The sequence below is a fragment of the Sceloporus occidentalis genome, unplaced genomic scaffold (genome assembly GCF_023333645.1).
Source record: "Sceloporus occidentalis isolate IW3139 unplaced genomic scaffold, rSceOcc1.0.p SCAF_43, whole genome shotgun sequence".
In the NCBI taxonomy this organism is placed as follows: domain Eukaryota; kingdom Metazoa; phylum Chordata; class Lepidosauria; order Squamata; family Phrynosomatidae; genus Sceloporus; species Sceloporus occidentalis.
This window is the reverse complement of record NW_028317023.1, coordinates 2,650,757-2,666,971: the sequence shown is the minus strand read 5'-3', so window position 1 is coordinate 2,666,971 and position 16,215 is coordinate 2,650,757. Positions and strand designations below refer to the sequence as shown.

The window sequence follows — 16,215 nt, the reverse complement described above, 5'->3', positions numbered from 1 at the left end:
TATAAGAACAGAATAACAGTATGATGATATCTTCTCAACTTCACTTGAATTGGGTTTAACTGTCTGTAGCATATCTGTACATGGACAATGGTGTCCTTGATAAGACCAATGGATAACTAATTGGCATTTAGTCAAAGGCCTACCAGCAAGCTTTGTTTCCCTAGAAACAAAGAATTTGACCTCAGATAAGATCCATTCAACCCATCTAGTCTGCCAATGTATTCTGATGTACAGACTCAGACCTTAATCAGTCCTTGGTCTTGTCTAGAGTCAAGACAGCTTTATGCATATGCCATGTATGTTTAAGTTCCCTCACTATATTAGCTTCTTCCACTTCTGATGTGAGCCTGTGTCACGAACCGGGGGAGCAGGTCTGATAGGAGCCCAGGTGCAGGGGATACGAGGGGCTCTGTCTGTACCCCACGATGCATGATGGCCTGGGGTTGTTACAGACAGGTGCAGGAAATAAACCACATACAGAAGATCAGGATTAAGAGTTGTATTGTATATGATGGTACAACAATCTAAACAAGGAAAGTCACTTGGCATGAAGCCCTCAGGTTGGGGTACACACGGCAGGAAGCCCTCGGGTTGGGGCACACACGGCAGGAAGCCCTCGGGTTGGGGCACACACGGCTAGAAGCCCTCGGGTTGGGGCACACACGGCTAGAAGCCCACTTGCAGGGCACACGGCAGGGAGCCCACTTGCAGGGCACACGGCAGGGAGCCCACTTGCAGGACACACGGCAGGTTGCCCACTTGCAGGGCACTCGACTTGGGAGTCCACTTAGTGGGGCACTGGCCGCAACTCAGGAACCAGATCAGGAACCAAATCAGGAACCAAGTCAGGAACCAAGTCAGGAACCAAGTCAGGAACCAAGTCAGGAACCAAGTCAGGAACCAAATCAAACAGGTAGTCCTAAAACGTCAATGTCAAGGCCCAGACTGCAGGGCTGGGCAGGTTTATATAGGCTGGCTTGATCAGGTAATATACAGCAGCTGGACCTGATAATGAGTTTGAGTGGTTCTGAGTGGCAAGGGCGGCCACTAGTGGCTGGAAATGGGAGTGAGCAACTCAAAGTTTAAACAAGTCCAGCCAGCGAAGGGTGAACTTTACAGCCTGTTCCCCTTCCTTACATTACATCTAAAACTCTGACACTCTAGTATTGACCTCTTTTTCTAATATTTGTCTTCGTTCAAAACATCCTGAACTTTGCTAAAACCCTTTAAATATTTAAATACTTTTTATCACATCTCTATTCTTTCTTCCAAGCTATACACAGTGAGCTCCCTTAGTCTTTCCAAAACTATACATAATACTTTAGGCGGGATCTGATTAAGATATCTATTAAGATATAATGATACCTTTCTCTCTCCTTCTGCTAGTAATGCCTCTCGCTATACAACCCAGCACTCTGTTTTCTTTTTCTGATGCTTTCTTGCATTGTCTGCTAACCTTTAAGTCATCAGAAATAATTACTTGAAGTCCCTCGCTTCTGTTGTCGCTTACAGAATAGTGCCCCAAATGCTATATTCTGCCTTGGGACTTTCACGTCCCAAGTGCATCATTTTACATCTATCAACATTAATCTGCCGCTGACACACTCTCAGTTCCTCTAATTTACCTAAATCATTTGCCATTTGGCTTGTTTAACCAGGAATGTCCACCTTGTATCATCTGTATAAAGACATATATTACCATTAAGACCTTTGGTAATCCTACCTATTTGTAGGGACTTCCATTGGTGATCACCGATATGTCTTCAGTGAGGAATTAATGTGTTTTGGTTAGAAGAAAATTGTAAAGTTTATGTTAATTAAAACATAAGATAACATAGGTTCCCTTCTAAAACGCCCCAAAAAACTATTTAGAAGACATGATGCCGCTCACACCAATGGCATGGAAATGTGCTCTTTAGTACCCAAATCCATACAGTTGTTTCAATGTTCACCCAATGCATGTGTAAGGTCAGGCACACATGGTCTGCAAATTCCTTTCAAGCAATGGGTCCTGTCTATACATCTGGGCTGATCAAAACAAAAGATGTGCTCAGGACAATACATACAATGCCAGCATACAATGACAATACATACAATTTCACATAAGTAATGTGAAACAGCATGATGACTGCACTTATATTTTTGTGTGCTTCACATGTCAACATTTTGTCATTGTTACCCACATCTAAGAAGTTTTTGTCTAAACATGAGAAGGACGAGGATAGGAGAAGACCTGTTCCCAGATCATTTAATAATTGGTTGCAAGCCTTTTGCACATTTGCTAGTGTTTATTGTGAAAAGCATAGTAGTAAAAGTTTGGGTTTATTTCAACGTTTAGAAGCTGTTTTAAAAGCGTATAAAAATTTTGGTGGTATATCTTGGTTCACCTATGATGAGATTTTTTAGGCAGAAGTTGTCTGTGCATAAGAACCTGCAATGGGGTATGAAGGATGTGGGGACATGGGTCCTGCAGTAAAGTATGTATAATTTTAGGTCTCAGGGGCTAATTCCCAGCATATGTGTCAGAAAGGTATGTGTTGATCTTTTAATGACTCAGTGCAAGTGGCCTAATTCATGTAGATTTAAGCATGAGTGTACTATTTGTGCTGGGAGCCATCCAGCGATTAAGTGTTTCTTCGTAAAGGACAATAAGGAAAGGAACAGGTTCAGAAAGGCGGAGACCCCAGTGAAGTGGTTAAAGCTGCTCCCCTTTTTAGACAGCTATCCAAACAGATGGCTAAACTACTATATGAAGGTTTTAAGTTTGGGTTTAATATACCGATTTTTTGGGTTAATAACCTTACATTGGTGGAGAGCAATCACAGTATAGTTGAAAAGAAGATTAAGAAAGAGATTCTTCTTGGTAGAGTTGCAGGCCCCTTCACTGTTCCTCCTTTTTCTAATTTAAGATTGTCACCATTGGGTTTAGTCCCCAAGAAAGAAAAAGGTTCATATAGGTTAATTCACCATCTATCCTTTCCTAAAGGTAGTTCTCTTAATGATGAGATTAATATATCTGATTTTCCGTTGCATTATGTGAGTTTTGAAGATGCTTTAAAGTGGGTCAGGGCGTTTGGGAGAAATGCTTTATTGGCTAAAGTGTATATTGAGGCAGCTCTTGCCAATTATTAAAAATCTTCCCGTTTGTTTTCCCTCTTTAGGTTTCCAGTTGAATGGTGCATTTTATTTTGATAAATGTTTGCCTATGGACTGTTCTATTTCATGTTTTTGTTTTAAAGCTTTTGGATCCTTTTTTCGATTGGTCAGTTAAAAAAGTTTCAAGTTTGGATTCAGTAATCCATTATTTAGATGATTTTTTGTTTATAGGTAAGGCTGATGGTACAGAATGTTTAGAGTTGTTACATGAATTTTTTGTCTTAGCTGATTATTTTGGTATTCTGTTGGCGCATGAGAAAACCGTTTTTCCAACCACATCGCTGCAATTTCTAGGTATTGAAATTGATACTGTTAATATGTTGTTTAGAATGCCTGAGGATAAATTGTTAAGGTGAGGTTCATAATTACGGTGGTTTTGAAAGCAAAAAAGGTGACGGTTAATAGTTTTCAGTCATTACTGGGTTTGGTAAATTTTGCGTCAAGAGTAATTCCTATGGGCAGAGTTTTTTTTAGGCAGATGGCAAAAGCCATTGCTGGAAAAAAGGTACGTTATCACAGAGTGAGGGTTACAAGCCAGATTAGAGAAGACTTGGTAGTTTAGTGGTGCAGCTATCTGGCAAGAAGAGTTTATTTATAATAATGATGATTGAGTTTTTTTTACTGCTGCAGCAGGGGCATCAGGTTTTGGTATTTTCTGGCAGGGTAAATGGGCAGTAGCTAGTTGGCCGCCAGAGTGGCATGAAGCGTGATGGACTAGGAATTTAGTTTTGCTGGAATGAATCTCGATAATAGTGGCATTGGAATGTTGGGGACATTCTTGGTGTAACAAGGGGATTTTCTTAAATTGTAACAATATGGGTGTTGTTTGGGTTATTACCGTATTTGCTCGATTATAAGACGACCCTGATTATAAGACGACCCCCCAAAATCTGAATATTAATTAATGAAAAAAAGAAAAAGCCTGAATATAAGACGACCATATAGAAAAAAGTTTTACCAGTAAATATTAATTCATGTAAACTATGTGAACAATTGTTTGTTAATAAAAGCTATGATTGAGAAAAATATGTTGTTTTTGTTTTTATTTCTTTTTTTTCAACCAGTTATGCACATCTGCCCCCAGGCTTGCCACTCTGCCCCAGAAATGCCTTATACCCCCTATATGCCACTGTGCCCCATGATACGAGTTGATGGAGATGGCTTTTTCCTGGTGAGGATGTCAGAGGCTTTTATGGCTCTGCGTCCTAAGGTTTCAGGGAATTGGTTGGTACATGGTTCGGGTCAGCCTTTGACAAATTTTCAATTTAGAAGTGTGTTAAAGAAATGTTTGGTAGCGCTTGGTCTGGAAAAAGAAAATTATTCCACGCACTCTTTTAGGATTGGTGCAGCAACGGAGGCTGCGAGACTAGGATTGGATAAATCAATCATTAAGAGAATTGGGAGATGGGAAATGGATCGTTTTAAGAATCATGTTAGACCTAACCTTTTGTAGGATACAAATGATTTTGTCTTTTAGGTCGACATCCAAAAGTGGTGTGAATTGTTGGACATTCCTTTATTTTCTGGGCTCAGAGAAGAGCAGAAATAAGGAGATGTAGAAAAAACCTCGGTTTTAAGAATAATGGTGTTAATGTTTATTGGATAGGTATTCGGGGTATGGGTATTTGTCAGCTGGAAAGTACTTTGTTTGAATATGTTGATGTTTTTCCATGGCCTAATATAATTATTATTCACTGTGGTGGCAATGATTTAGGTAAAGTCAAATCAATAGAGCTATTGCTGCTTTTCAAGGAGCTTATAATCAATATCAAGAATTATCTGGTCTGAGATTATACCAAGGCTGGTGTGGCTTGATAGACCAGAGTTTAGAGCACTAGAGAGGGTTAGACACAAGCTAAATAGATCTATGCAAAAGTTTATGGCACTGGAAGGGATTAGTTTTAGGCACATTGGCCTGGAAGGCGGTTGTGAAGGTCTTTACAGAAATGATATTGGTAAAGATATCTTTAACTTGAACTTGCAAAATATGGTGGAGCAGGCCGTTGTTTTTATGGGGTGGGCCACGAATGGTTAATTGTCCATTTGGGCCTTCTAGCTTTAAGGCGGATGGCCTGGAAGTATTTAAAGTTTGGCTTCTAGTTGCGCTTGTGGGTGTCTCATGCTGCGCAAAAGGGTGGGAAGTAAATCTATAAATAGCAAAGTTTTTGAGGTGCTGCGCATTACCTGCAGCGAACTGCAAGCTGTCTGCACTGACCTCGTACGAGCGCCTGGTGAGCAGCAGCACGCAAGAAATGTTTTTTATTTAAACTGTCGTGGCTTTTATTGGGTTAAGGTTGCCCTTTTTAAATAATAAAAAAAGGATAGTAAAAGGGTGAACTGGTGGTTTAGTGGGCCTTCTGGCTTTAGGGCGGATGGCCTGGAAGTATTTAAAGTTTGGTTGCACTCTGGGTTTGTGCCAAGAGTGTTAATATGGTTACAATGTATTGGTATGTGTTTTAAAGTAATTTTGATTGTTTGAGGAGAAATGGATGTGCCACAACCTGGAGAGTTCCCTGGTATTGATATGTTAAAAAAACACTTAACAGTTGTCACAGTAAAAAAATAAATGTTTCAATGTGGATGTTGAGTTATCCAGAATTGTGGGATCATGTCAGCCCTCTTTGCAGGAAAAACCAACCAGGGTTGGCTCTTCATAAGACTGTAAAATGTTACAAGCATACAGGAGAAGTTGCAGAACTCATCTAGTTTTCATAAATAATCCTTACCATGGCTTTGACTTGGTAGATAACATGTAAGACAAATATTACATTATGCTATTTGGAACACTATATGTATTTGATTTTTTTACAAGTTAATAAAATTACAAACAAACTGGGCGGTGAGGGTAGGAAAGTCTGTAGGACAGAAAATCGATAAATTAACACAAGTTAATAAACAGTTCCCCTAATATCTAGCACTTCCAGTGCTGAACTTCCCGGATAGCATAATACATTCTGTACCCTCTAGCACAGAAATACATGTATAAATAAACTCATGAACATCATAAGGTTTGAGATTTCCTAAAAAGCCTTTCATGCACATCATGTAGGTCTTATCAGTTATACATAGAAAACATTCTGACACACTAAGATCCAAAATAAACATAGTGGCGTACGTTTGATCCTGGAAAAATACTGCAACAAAACCAATTGAGAAATAATATGGAACACGTTCATAAAATCTTTGTTGCATTGGAAAGGAATTATGGAAATTGTAGTATGATTGATGTAAGCAGAACGTGATTTTTTTATTGAAATAAATTTCACAAAATGTATCTATTGGTAGGATTAGGATTATGGCTATGAGCTAAAGTCTCATACCCTGTATGTAGGTAGTGTGTATCGTGCATTGTAAACCCAAAACCAGTTTAACCCACCAAATAACGACACGGAGACCGAAATTGGATAAAGCAGGCCACAGCACAATTTTATTATAAAACCATAAAACACTGTGTTGGCCCAAAACACCATAAACCAATAAGAATAATATACAATAACCGATAAATAATAAATACAAATATACAAATATACATAACACATTACCGTAACATATTCAAAACATAACCAACACAGGAACCGAATTAACCCCGTCCTTGCCGGCCTCTCACACTGCACAATCCAGACCACAGGTACTCACCTCCCCCCTCGTCCAAACAAAATTGACAGCTACCTTTCGCTGTCCCACCACCAATGCTAACCACCAGCCGTCCAACAAGCTCGGTGGGCACGTCCAATAAAACACCAGAGGTTAGGGGAGGATTGAGCCTTCCATTACACCAGCATCCAAACTCCATCACTTACCAAAACCAGACCGGCAAGGACACACAAACCGCCAGCTGTGACAAAAGAAAGAAAGTTAGTACACAAGAAATAGGGAGGGAGGGTGGGAAGCAGGTAAGACTGTTGGCCGTGTCTGTAAAAAAAGGACAGTGACCGGGGTCACCCAGAGGGCACCTTATATCACCTAGGGTCTCCCACCCCTCAATTAACATACCCCAATCAAAACACGGACATGCCCTGAGCATGCACTAACCCACACACATACATGCTCCCTGTCCATTTAGCTACGCTGATTACCAGGGGCCTAAACTTCTTCTAGAAGTGACCATGCATACAATGTTTATAGAACATTAAAGGATGTATACACTGAACAGTACAGTACAGTATAGTTCTCTAAAGCAACGAAAATGTAATACAATGTTTGTACACCATGGAACCTGATTCCCTTGCTAGGATCGACATGATTATTTGTACATCTTAAAGGAAAAGACTTTGCCTCCTCAAACCAGATTGATCCTTTATGGCAATGCTAATGAAGTATGTTCCCCTATAGACTTTCAAAGTCAGAGTGCTGAGTTGTGTGATTAAGATTAAACCAATTGTATTGTCTGCCTTGTGGTAATGGTTCAGGGTGTTTGTCTAGTGGACTGGGTAAGGATAGAAAATATACATATGCAGCTGTCTGAAAACATTATATTATGAACTATTTTAAGGACTATTTTAAGAAAGAAAACAGCACAATCTTTAATAATAAAAATATAGACACATAGCATTCATCCCATCTAGTCTGCCCATTTATGTCTATGCTACGAGTAATAACCAAAATGGTAGGAGCTACATATTTGTTCAAGTAGGCTTTGTGAAACAGGGAGAAGAGGAGGGATATAATTTCATGACAGGACATTGATGAGATTATGCTAGTTGTACTGTGTGTGTGTCAGACCACTCTACTGGGCAACCAGGCTTGATGCGCCTCCGCTCAGTGCGTCTGCTGGGAAGATCAGCCCATTAACACTACTGCCTATATAGTATCTCTTCCCTCTCTTCTGATGGAGAACATATAGCCTGGTACTGTGACCCTGCTTGAGGTAGGTTCAGGGGTCGGATCAGGGCACTAACCTAGGTCAGGCTTCTGTCAGCTCCTCACATGCACCATCGTATAAAGAGAAAGAAGAAAATTCATTTATCTGTTCTGTTTGCTTTAAATTACTTTTCCGTAAGAAATTTAATTTGAACTTTTACCTTGAAAAATCAGTAGAACCACATGAAACATCAGATGTTACATAAATATACCGTATATATATATATAAAGCACTTAGGTGATTATATACTTGTGTCATTGAGTAGTCTTGACTTGAACAGACTGGCGTGTTTGCGAAACAAACACAATACTACACAACAAATTAAAGATGGTGTTTAAGATAAGTACATAGTATGCTTGGAACCCAAGCCACATGATGTATGAGAAATGTTCTGGTACGGCCTTGAACAGGAAACAGGAACATATAATCAGTCTAAATGCACAAATACTAAATCTGGTTATTTTTCATAAAGGCAAATTGACTAAATCATTGAATATACATATGTACAGTTAGCAAGCAAGTATTCATCGTCTGAGGTTAGGCAAAAAATAGTAATTGCTAACACCAAAAAAGCTTCATGGTCACATAGAGGCACAAATGCTTCTTTACAGTAATTTCAGCCACAAAATGCTGGCTGAAGTTAGACTTGGCTGTTTCACCGGAGACATATAATATAGATTTTTAATAAGCCATTTATATGGCTTATTTTGTGGTATTAAATTTTATGTTATGGTACGAGCATATTTTGTACAATCTTTGAAAAGTATGGTTTCATATCTTGCCACAGCAAACCATGGGGCAGTGGGAAGCTGAAATGTGCCGACTACACTGGGGCTTAAAGTGTCAGCAAAATGGGGTAAAAAAGTCATTTTATTCTTTGGTAGCCTTCCAAACTAGTGCACACATTTCTATACACTCATACCTCCCAGATGAAAAATCTGGACTGGCATGGGGGAAAAATATTTTCCCTTGAGAATTGGTGAGTTATGTTACATATATTCACCATTAATGTTAAAGGACACAGCACATGAATTCAAGAATACTGTACTTTAACATGGTCACTTAATTTTTCTTTCTCTTTAAAAAGATGAATTGAACTTAAAAAGAGGTATTTCAAAATTAAGTCTATTTACAGTGCCATGGGAATGACTTTTTGTAATGTAATGTTTATACCTGAATGGCGTCTGAGGCTTAGTTTAACTGGCCTCCTGGGACACAAGTACATTTCTGATGGGCTAATGGCCATTACAGATATTGCTGCTCCAGCAACAGCGTGTCCCTGCCAGCAGCGCTCGGTGGCATTGGTGTGGAAAACGGACAGACTGGACTCAGCATCCATGTATAGTAGCTTTTACAGGGGCACAGTACAGGGCACAGGAAGGGTTAGAACAATTTAAGCATTTTAAACACAAAATTAATTTAAAAACCAGGAGTCACACTACCAATGGAACAGATCATGGTTGTCTCTGATCTGAATAAGTAAACAGTTTGAAGATTGAACCGTGCGCATCCGTCTGGATGGAATTTACTGCGTTCAGGTCAGTGGAGAATGATGTACGCTATTCAGGATGTGCAGCCGTGCAGATGGAAATTCTAGGCTAAGATGAGCGGAGGCTTACGGCACAAGTTTCCATTGTATGTTATTAGCCATTGTGCCGCCATTTACGTAGGACAGGGTGCACGAGTAGAATAGCTCTACATATTTAACTTACCATATTATTTACCGACATTTTGCTAGCTTATACTGCATTATTAAGCATTTTAAAGAAGGTATATTAATCCTACCTCAATTAACAGCATACAAACAGTCTGTGGTCACTTTCTGAGATATTTAATAACACTTCGATACAAAGATTACATGTCCCATGTGCTTGTGACACACAAACATGCATTTGACCTCTTCTTCCTAACTGGCTGAACATTTTGTATTGCATCAGTTATTTGTAAGCTTTGTCAGGCTCATCATATCTCAGCCCTTACTGGATGTTGGAGTCCAGGGCACAGGAGTGTAAGAACACACACACAGTGATAGACACACACTTCACAAATGAGACAAAAGCCGAATGTTTGAATATATTAAACAAAGCAGATACATATCACCATAAGTAGCAGAGTAGGAGGCATATCAAGTATACAGACTGCTGGGGAGTACAAAGTTAGAATAGTCCAGGTAAGAATCAAAAAGGGTCTGGGATGGGTAGCAAACAAAATTTGGGTAAATCCAATAGGTAGTGCAGGTCAAAAAGGTACTGGCAGGCAGGCAGGCAGGCAGGCAAAATGGCAAAATGGCAAATCCAAGAGACAGACCTGTCATGACCTATAGCTCCAAAGTATCTTAATGAACTCACACCTCTGTCACTGAGAGGCAGGGATATAAAGCCTGTTGATAAAGTCAGGTGTGGAAATGACATAGGCTTCAGGTGAGGGAGGCATGGATATAGCAAAACCAACACAGCTGAACATAAATACACAGAACCAGACAAGACATACATGGTACGGGACGCCACAAAGGCAAGGAACACGGGATGGAATGAGGAGCCAAGATCCTCAGACGCTTCTCCTTTAAGCAAGGATAGGATATCTCAAACGGGACATGGGGAGAGGAGAGAGGAACCGAGATCCTCAGATGAATAAAGGAAAGAGGGCAAATGTACATAAAATACAGATACACAAACAAAACAGCAAACTGTGGAGAGGAGATCAACTCCAGGAAGACCTCTTAAAGGGGCGGCCACGCCTGGCACTTTGCAGGGCTGGGGCCGAATCCTGACAGCTGTTTTGGTAGAAAATTGGGAAATGTGATTTAGATATGCGCATCATTAATGGGACCCTTAGAAGTTATGTTGAAATATTTTAATAAATATATTTTAAATCAGCTAAACATTTTTGGAACATTTTAACAATACACAGATTTCGTGGCTTCCAAAACCACAGATGAAGAAGCGCAGCATAGCACTGATACAATAAAAATGTTTCCAATCAATTTTTCATGCTTTACCTCTGTAAGCTCAAAAGGTACATTCAGCAACATAACAAAAACTATTTATTTAAAACATCTAAGCCTTTCTACTAAATCACGTTGTGCAAGAGTTTTTACCATCAGTACATATTCCCATCAAAACACATTCAAAGGCCAAACGTTACTTAAATGACTTGTGAATTAAAGTTACACATTACAATTGCATTAAAACTGTTATGTAGTGTTATCGTTCCGATACTTCGAATTGGATAAAACTAATTGCGCAAACGACCAAAATCGCACACATTTGCATTAATTTCATTAATGTAAAAACTGAAGTTCCTTTATGCCCTTCATAATTTTCCTTTGTAAAACATTCATTTAATAAGAACCACTCGGTCTGCCCATTTTTCCTGTTGTAAGACTCGGATCTTAATTAGTCCCTGATCTTGTTTTAGATTCCGTATAGCTTTATGTAGTATCTTCCACCCTCTCAGTAAAGTAAAACTTCCTTACATGACATCTAAACTTCGGACCCTATAGTTTTAGACTATGACCTCTTGTTCTAACATTTCTCCTCCTTTGAACTAAACTTCCCTACTGTACTTTGTATTGAAATGTTTCTATGACATTTCCCCTGCCATCAGATATATCCTTTAAGCCATTCCTCCTGAACTATTTTAGTCTTTCAGGATATTTTTTATTCTCCAAATATCCCTTTTTTTTTAATCTCTCCAATGTGTCAATATCCTTCTGGAGATGGGGTCTCCAGAGCTGTACGCGATACACAGATCTGTAAAGCAGCAGAACCACCTCCCTCTTCCTGCTACTAGTGCCTCCATTTACTAAACACAGACCTCTGCTTGCTTTTTGTTTGGATTTATTGCTTTTCTATAAGTAATTAAAATTAATTGTTCCAAAGCCCCTCTCTTCTTTTGTGACTGACAGAGTGCTATATTCTGCCTTGTCCCAAGTGCATTATTTTACATTTATCAACGTTAAACTACGGCTGCCGCATTCTCGACCATTCTTCGGGAGATGTGTTTGGTTGAACACATCTTCTGCTTGTCATTGCCCACACATGCCATATTCACTCAGCACTGGCTTGCCTGAGTCCCAGGTGATCTGACACGCGCATGCACTCAAAGCACTAGTTTTTATCCCACTTTTGCAGAGGTGTTCTTTTAAAGGGGGTAGTTAAGAGTAATTTGAATTAAGTTTCTAATTATAGCTGGAGAAATCCTTGAAGCAAACACTCATATCTGACAAAAAAACAGGTAGATCATAAGGATAGAATAGATCAGGGGCGTCCAACATGCGGCCCGCGTGAGATCGAGGTGCGGCCCGCGTGAGATCGGCAGCCAGGATCACAAGAGCCCTGCTGCTTACTTGTGGGAGGGGCTATTCTCTGCACCAGTCCTGCCTCCTCTGTGGGGAGAACGAGGGAGGCCGCACCCCCTGCTGAAGTCTGTGAGCGGCATCGAGAGCTGTAGAACAGGTAAGGGGGTGGGGAAGGTTGTGTGAATGAGTATGTCTGATTGAGGGAATGAATCTGTGAATGAATGAATTTGTGTGTGTGTGATAGCATGGATGTGTAAGTGCTGGAACCTAGGCATGATGGGACTGTGATTGCTGTTAGCAATCACACTCCTATCATGCCAAGTCAGCCAGTACATGCTGAAACCTGGCTAGCTGCCCCCCTTGTGTATTGATGCTGCCAGCAGTATGGGGTCTGCACTTACAGCCACCCTGTACCAGCACGTATTGGCTGACTTGGGATGATAGGAGTGTGATTGCTAACAGCTAACAGCAATCTGCTAACAGCAATCACAGTCCCATCATGCCTAGGTTCCAGCATTTACTGGTTGCCTGGGTATAAAAAGAGTGTGTTTGCTGTTAGCAATCACACTCCTATCATGCCAAGTCAACCAGTACATCCTGAAACCTGGTTAGCTGCCCCCCTTGTGTATTGATGCTGCCAGCAGTATGGGGTCTGCACCCTGTACCAGCATGTATTGGCTGACTTGGGATGATAGGAGTGTGATTGCTAACAGCAATCACAGTCCCATCATGCCTAGGTTCCAGCATTCACTGGTTGCCTGGGTATAATAAGAGTGTGTTTGCTGTTAGCAATCACACTCCTATCATGCCAAGTTATATTGTTGTGTTACTTTTAATAAAAGTGTGGTTACACACTAAAATTGGACAAAAAATACAATGCCCAGCCAACCAGTACATGCTGGAATCTCGGTATGCCTGAGATTGCTGTTAACAATCATAATATATAATTTTTTTGTACAATTTTGGTGTGTAACTTACTTTTATTAAAAGTGTGTGGGGCGTCACTTTCAGTTTCGGCTAAGTGAACCCTGAATTTTCGGTTTTGTTTCAGAATTTTCATTTTAGTGCATCCCTAAAATAAATAGAACTATTTTATTTTTACTTATCCAGAATCCTGAATTTGTAGGCCCAGAAATCAGTGAGAGGAAAAGTAAAGGTTTTGTGTCATTTACTTTATTTTAATCTGCATATTTTATTAAAGGCCATATTTTCTCTCAGTGAAAAATGAGTGCGGCCCTCGCACGTATACAATTCTGATTAAGTGGCCCACTGCAGAAACAACTTGGACACCCCTGGAATAGATCCTATTTGCAGACAAATTCCATGGTTCTATGTCTGAGTAAAAAATGGCTGCGCTGCCCTCTGCTGGTTATTATTTTCCAGCAGGCGATGTGTGTTTTAGTGCATACATAACCTAGCCTAAGTTTGTAAAATGCCCCAAAACACCTTTATTCGACTACAAGATAGCAGCGCACGAATCTAATAAAATAATCAACTGCCTTCATCGCAAATAATGAGTTTAAAAAAAACAAAAAACTTTCTCAGCACAAATTCCGCTAGCTTTCAAAACGAGGCTTGAACCGCATCTCCAAAGCCCCACCTACTTTTTGCGGCTTCCGGTTAATATTGCCGATGGATTTTCATTGGTTCCGCTAATTTGGGCGACTGGAGCCTTCCGGCTTGATTAGCAGAATGGCGGCACCGGCCATGGAGACAGGTAAATGGCTTTTTTGTGGTGTTCGTCCGTTTTACGCATCTTTTACTTTAACGTACGTAGAAGACGCCTGATGAAATGATTACCCTTCCAATATCATTCATTTCGGTATAGGTGTACGTAAAGCCTCCAGTTGGATTGTACGTTTCATTTCTTTAGAAGGCGTCAATGAGGAAGCCTTTTCTAATCCCAGAATACTATTTCACCCACAATTTACTGAATTTAACCGTTTCTGTGTTTACATTTGCAGATGAACAGTCACGGATACGATTCCAGTTGGAGTTGGAATTTGTTCAATGTCTGGCAAACCCGAACTACCTAAATTGTGAGAACCGGAAGGGGAATTATCTCCTAAACCTTATTCCAAATAGATTATAGCTATGATTTATGTGACTTTGTAGAGAAAAAAATAAATTATAATATAACAGTGGGTCCAGTTATATATCCAGTGTTCCTTTGCGCCAGCATACAGGCACCCTATGGTTGAGCAGCCTTTTAGCCCTTACAAAGGAGTGACATCATATCCATCTATATGTAAATAAAGAAGTTACCGGTATAACCAGACTTATGACCTAGCCGATTGTTAAATGTTACTCTGCAGGACTTGTTCTGAATATAATGAAACCATACAGCCTTAGGGATTTATGTTCTAACATTCTTATATTTCTATAGTTCTAGCACAAAGAGGATACTTCAAAGACAAATCATTTGTGAATTACTTGAAGTACTTACTGTACTGGAAGGATCCAGACTATGCCAAATACTTGAAGTAAGTACAGCAGGAAAGTCATTAGCTTCATGAATGATCTATAACATAAAATAAGCGTTCAATACCGAACAGTCGTAAATATAAAGTCAAAATAACATGTCGCATGTTGTAGATTTAATTCACAGTTTCTGTGTCCTTTAGATTTACTTTGTAGCCATACTAATGAGATGAGGAGTGGCTTTAACATACTAAGCAGTGCTTATTTATATGCGAAAAGAAATTTAATCTAATTTATTGTTTACCAAAAAAAATGAAGATTACCGGTATCCCAGCCTTGGTTATTCTTCTTCTTTAGACTTCAGTTTCATTATTTTCAGTTAGTATACAGGTTTGTAGTGGTAATCACAATCGCATAAAACATAGTGCATAGTTATGGATAGTAGACAACCTGTGGTCTTTCACCGAGAGCTTTTAGGCTCTTGTTATGCAACCATTTGGCCCCATGAAAGGGGGATGGGAGATGTTTTTCCCCAAGTACAAACTCCCAGTATCATGTGCTTTCACACTTGAAAGGCTTTTAAGAGGCCATCATTTAATATTTTTATTTAAGCATGGACCTGTCGGTCACAACCATCAGTGGTGAAGGATTGTCCTTAAACGTTGGCATTGCTGTACTGGTCTTGCCTCAAAAGATATTTCTGAAATTGCTCATCTCCGTCCATTTTGTTCGAAATTTCTCACCCCACTTTTCTGCCCTTCCAGATACCCGCAGTGCTTGCACATGTTGGAATTGCTGCAGTATGAACACTTCCGCAAGGAGCTAGTGAATGCCCAGTGTGCCAAATTCATAGACGAGCAGCAGATTTTGCATTGGCAGCACTACTCCCGCAAGCGCATGAGACTCCAGCAGGCCCTGACGGAACAGCAACAGCAGAACAACACTATTGGAAAATGATGTTCACACGTAATGTGTCTGTCTAGTCAAAATATATTGCCAGATATCAAGTAACTTAAGGACAATATGGTTACTTGCCTTATTACTTGCCTCACCAACTACAGATGCAGAACCTGGTTAAAGTAAAGTGCACTTTGCACCAGGCAACACAATGGCTGTCTGCTTGTCAATCGGTCATTCCTTGTCTACACATTTCGGTGAGAAGATAAATAGGACCGGAGAGATTTTGGTCAGTGTAATTACGTACCTTTTAGATGAGCACAGAGGATCATAGCTGACTGAACGATTTGTACTGGATGTAACTCCAAGGAAGAGTTGTTACTAATAGCACCGGCGTACAGTCTGCACTGTCTACTCCTCTGCGTTTGTTCGTCTTAAAATAGCATTACTAACACTTCAATAGACAAAACTCATCCTAGATCTGAGCAGCGTTGAATGCTTCTCTGTCCACTGAGTTCTTTGACCTTCTATACCAGCAATGGGTCTGTTTTGTGTAACGAGTTCTGTTAGAAGAAATCTA

General features: G+C 40.0%; 1 protein-coding gene across 1 annotated transcript; it reads left to right on the top strand.

Moving 5' to 3' along the window:
• Window positions 1-14,009: 14,009 nt before the first annotated feature.
• Window positions 14,010-15,695, top strand: MED31 (mediator complex subunit 31). Its single transcript, XM_089490330.1, has 4 exons — window positions 14,010-14,034; window positions 14,282-14,356; window positions 14,704-14,800; window positions 15,503-15,695. The coding sequence occupies exons 1-4, from the start codon at window positions 14,010-14,012 to the stop codon at window positions 15,693-15,695; spliced, it is 390 nt and encodes a 129-aa protein (XP_089346456.1).
• Window positions 15,696-16,215: the final 520 nt, after the last annotated feature.

Bases quoted from the DNA above. Each gene is read 5' to 3' on its own strand.
- MED31 (XM_089490330.1), top strand. From the start codon at position 14,010: ATGGCGGCACCGGCCATGGAGACAG. The intron at 14,035-14,281 runs GTAAATGGCTTT...TTACATTTGCAG, and splicing joins GGCACCGGCCATGGAGACAG to ATGAACAGTCACGGATACGA. The intron at 14,357-14,703 runs GTGAGAACCGGA...ATATTTCTATAG, and splicing joins AAACCCGAACTACCTAAATT to TTCTAGCACAAAGAGGATAC.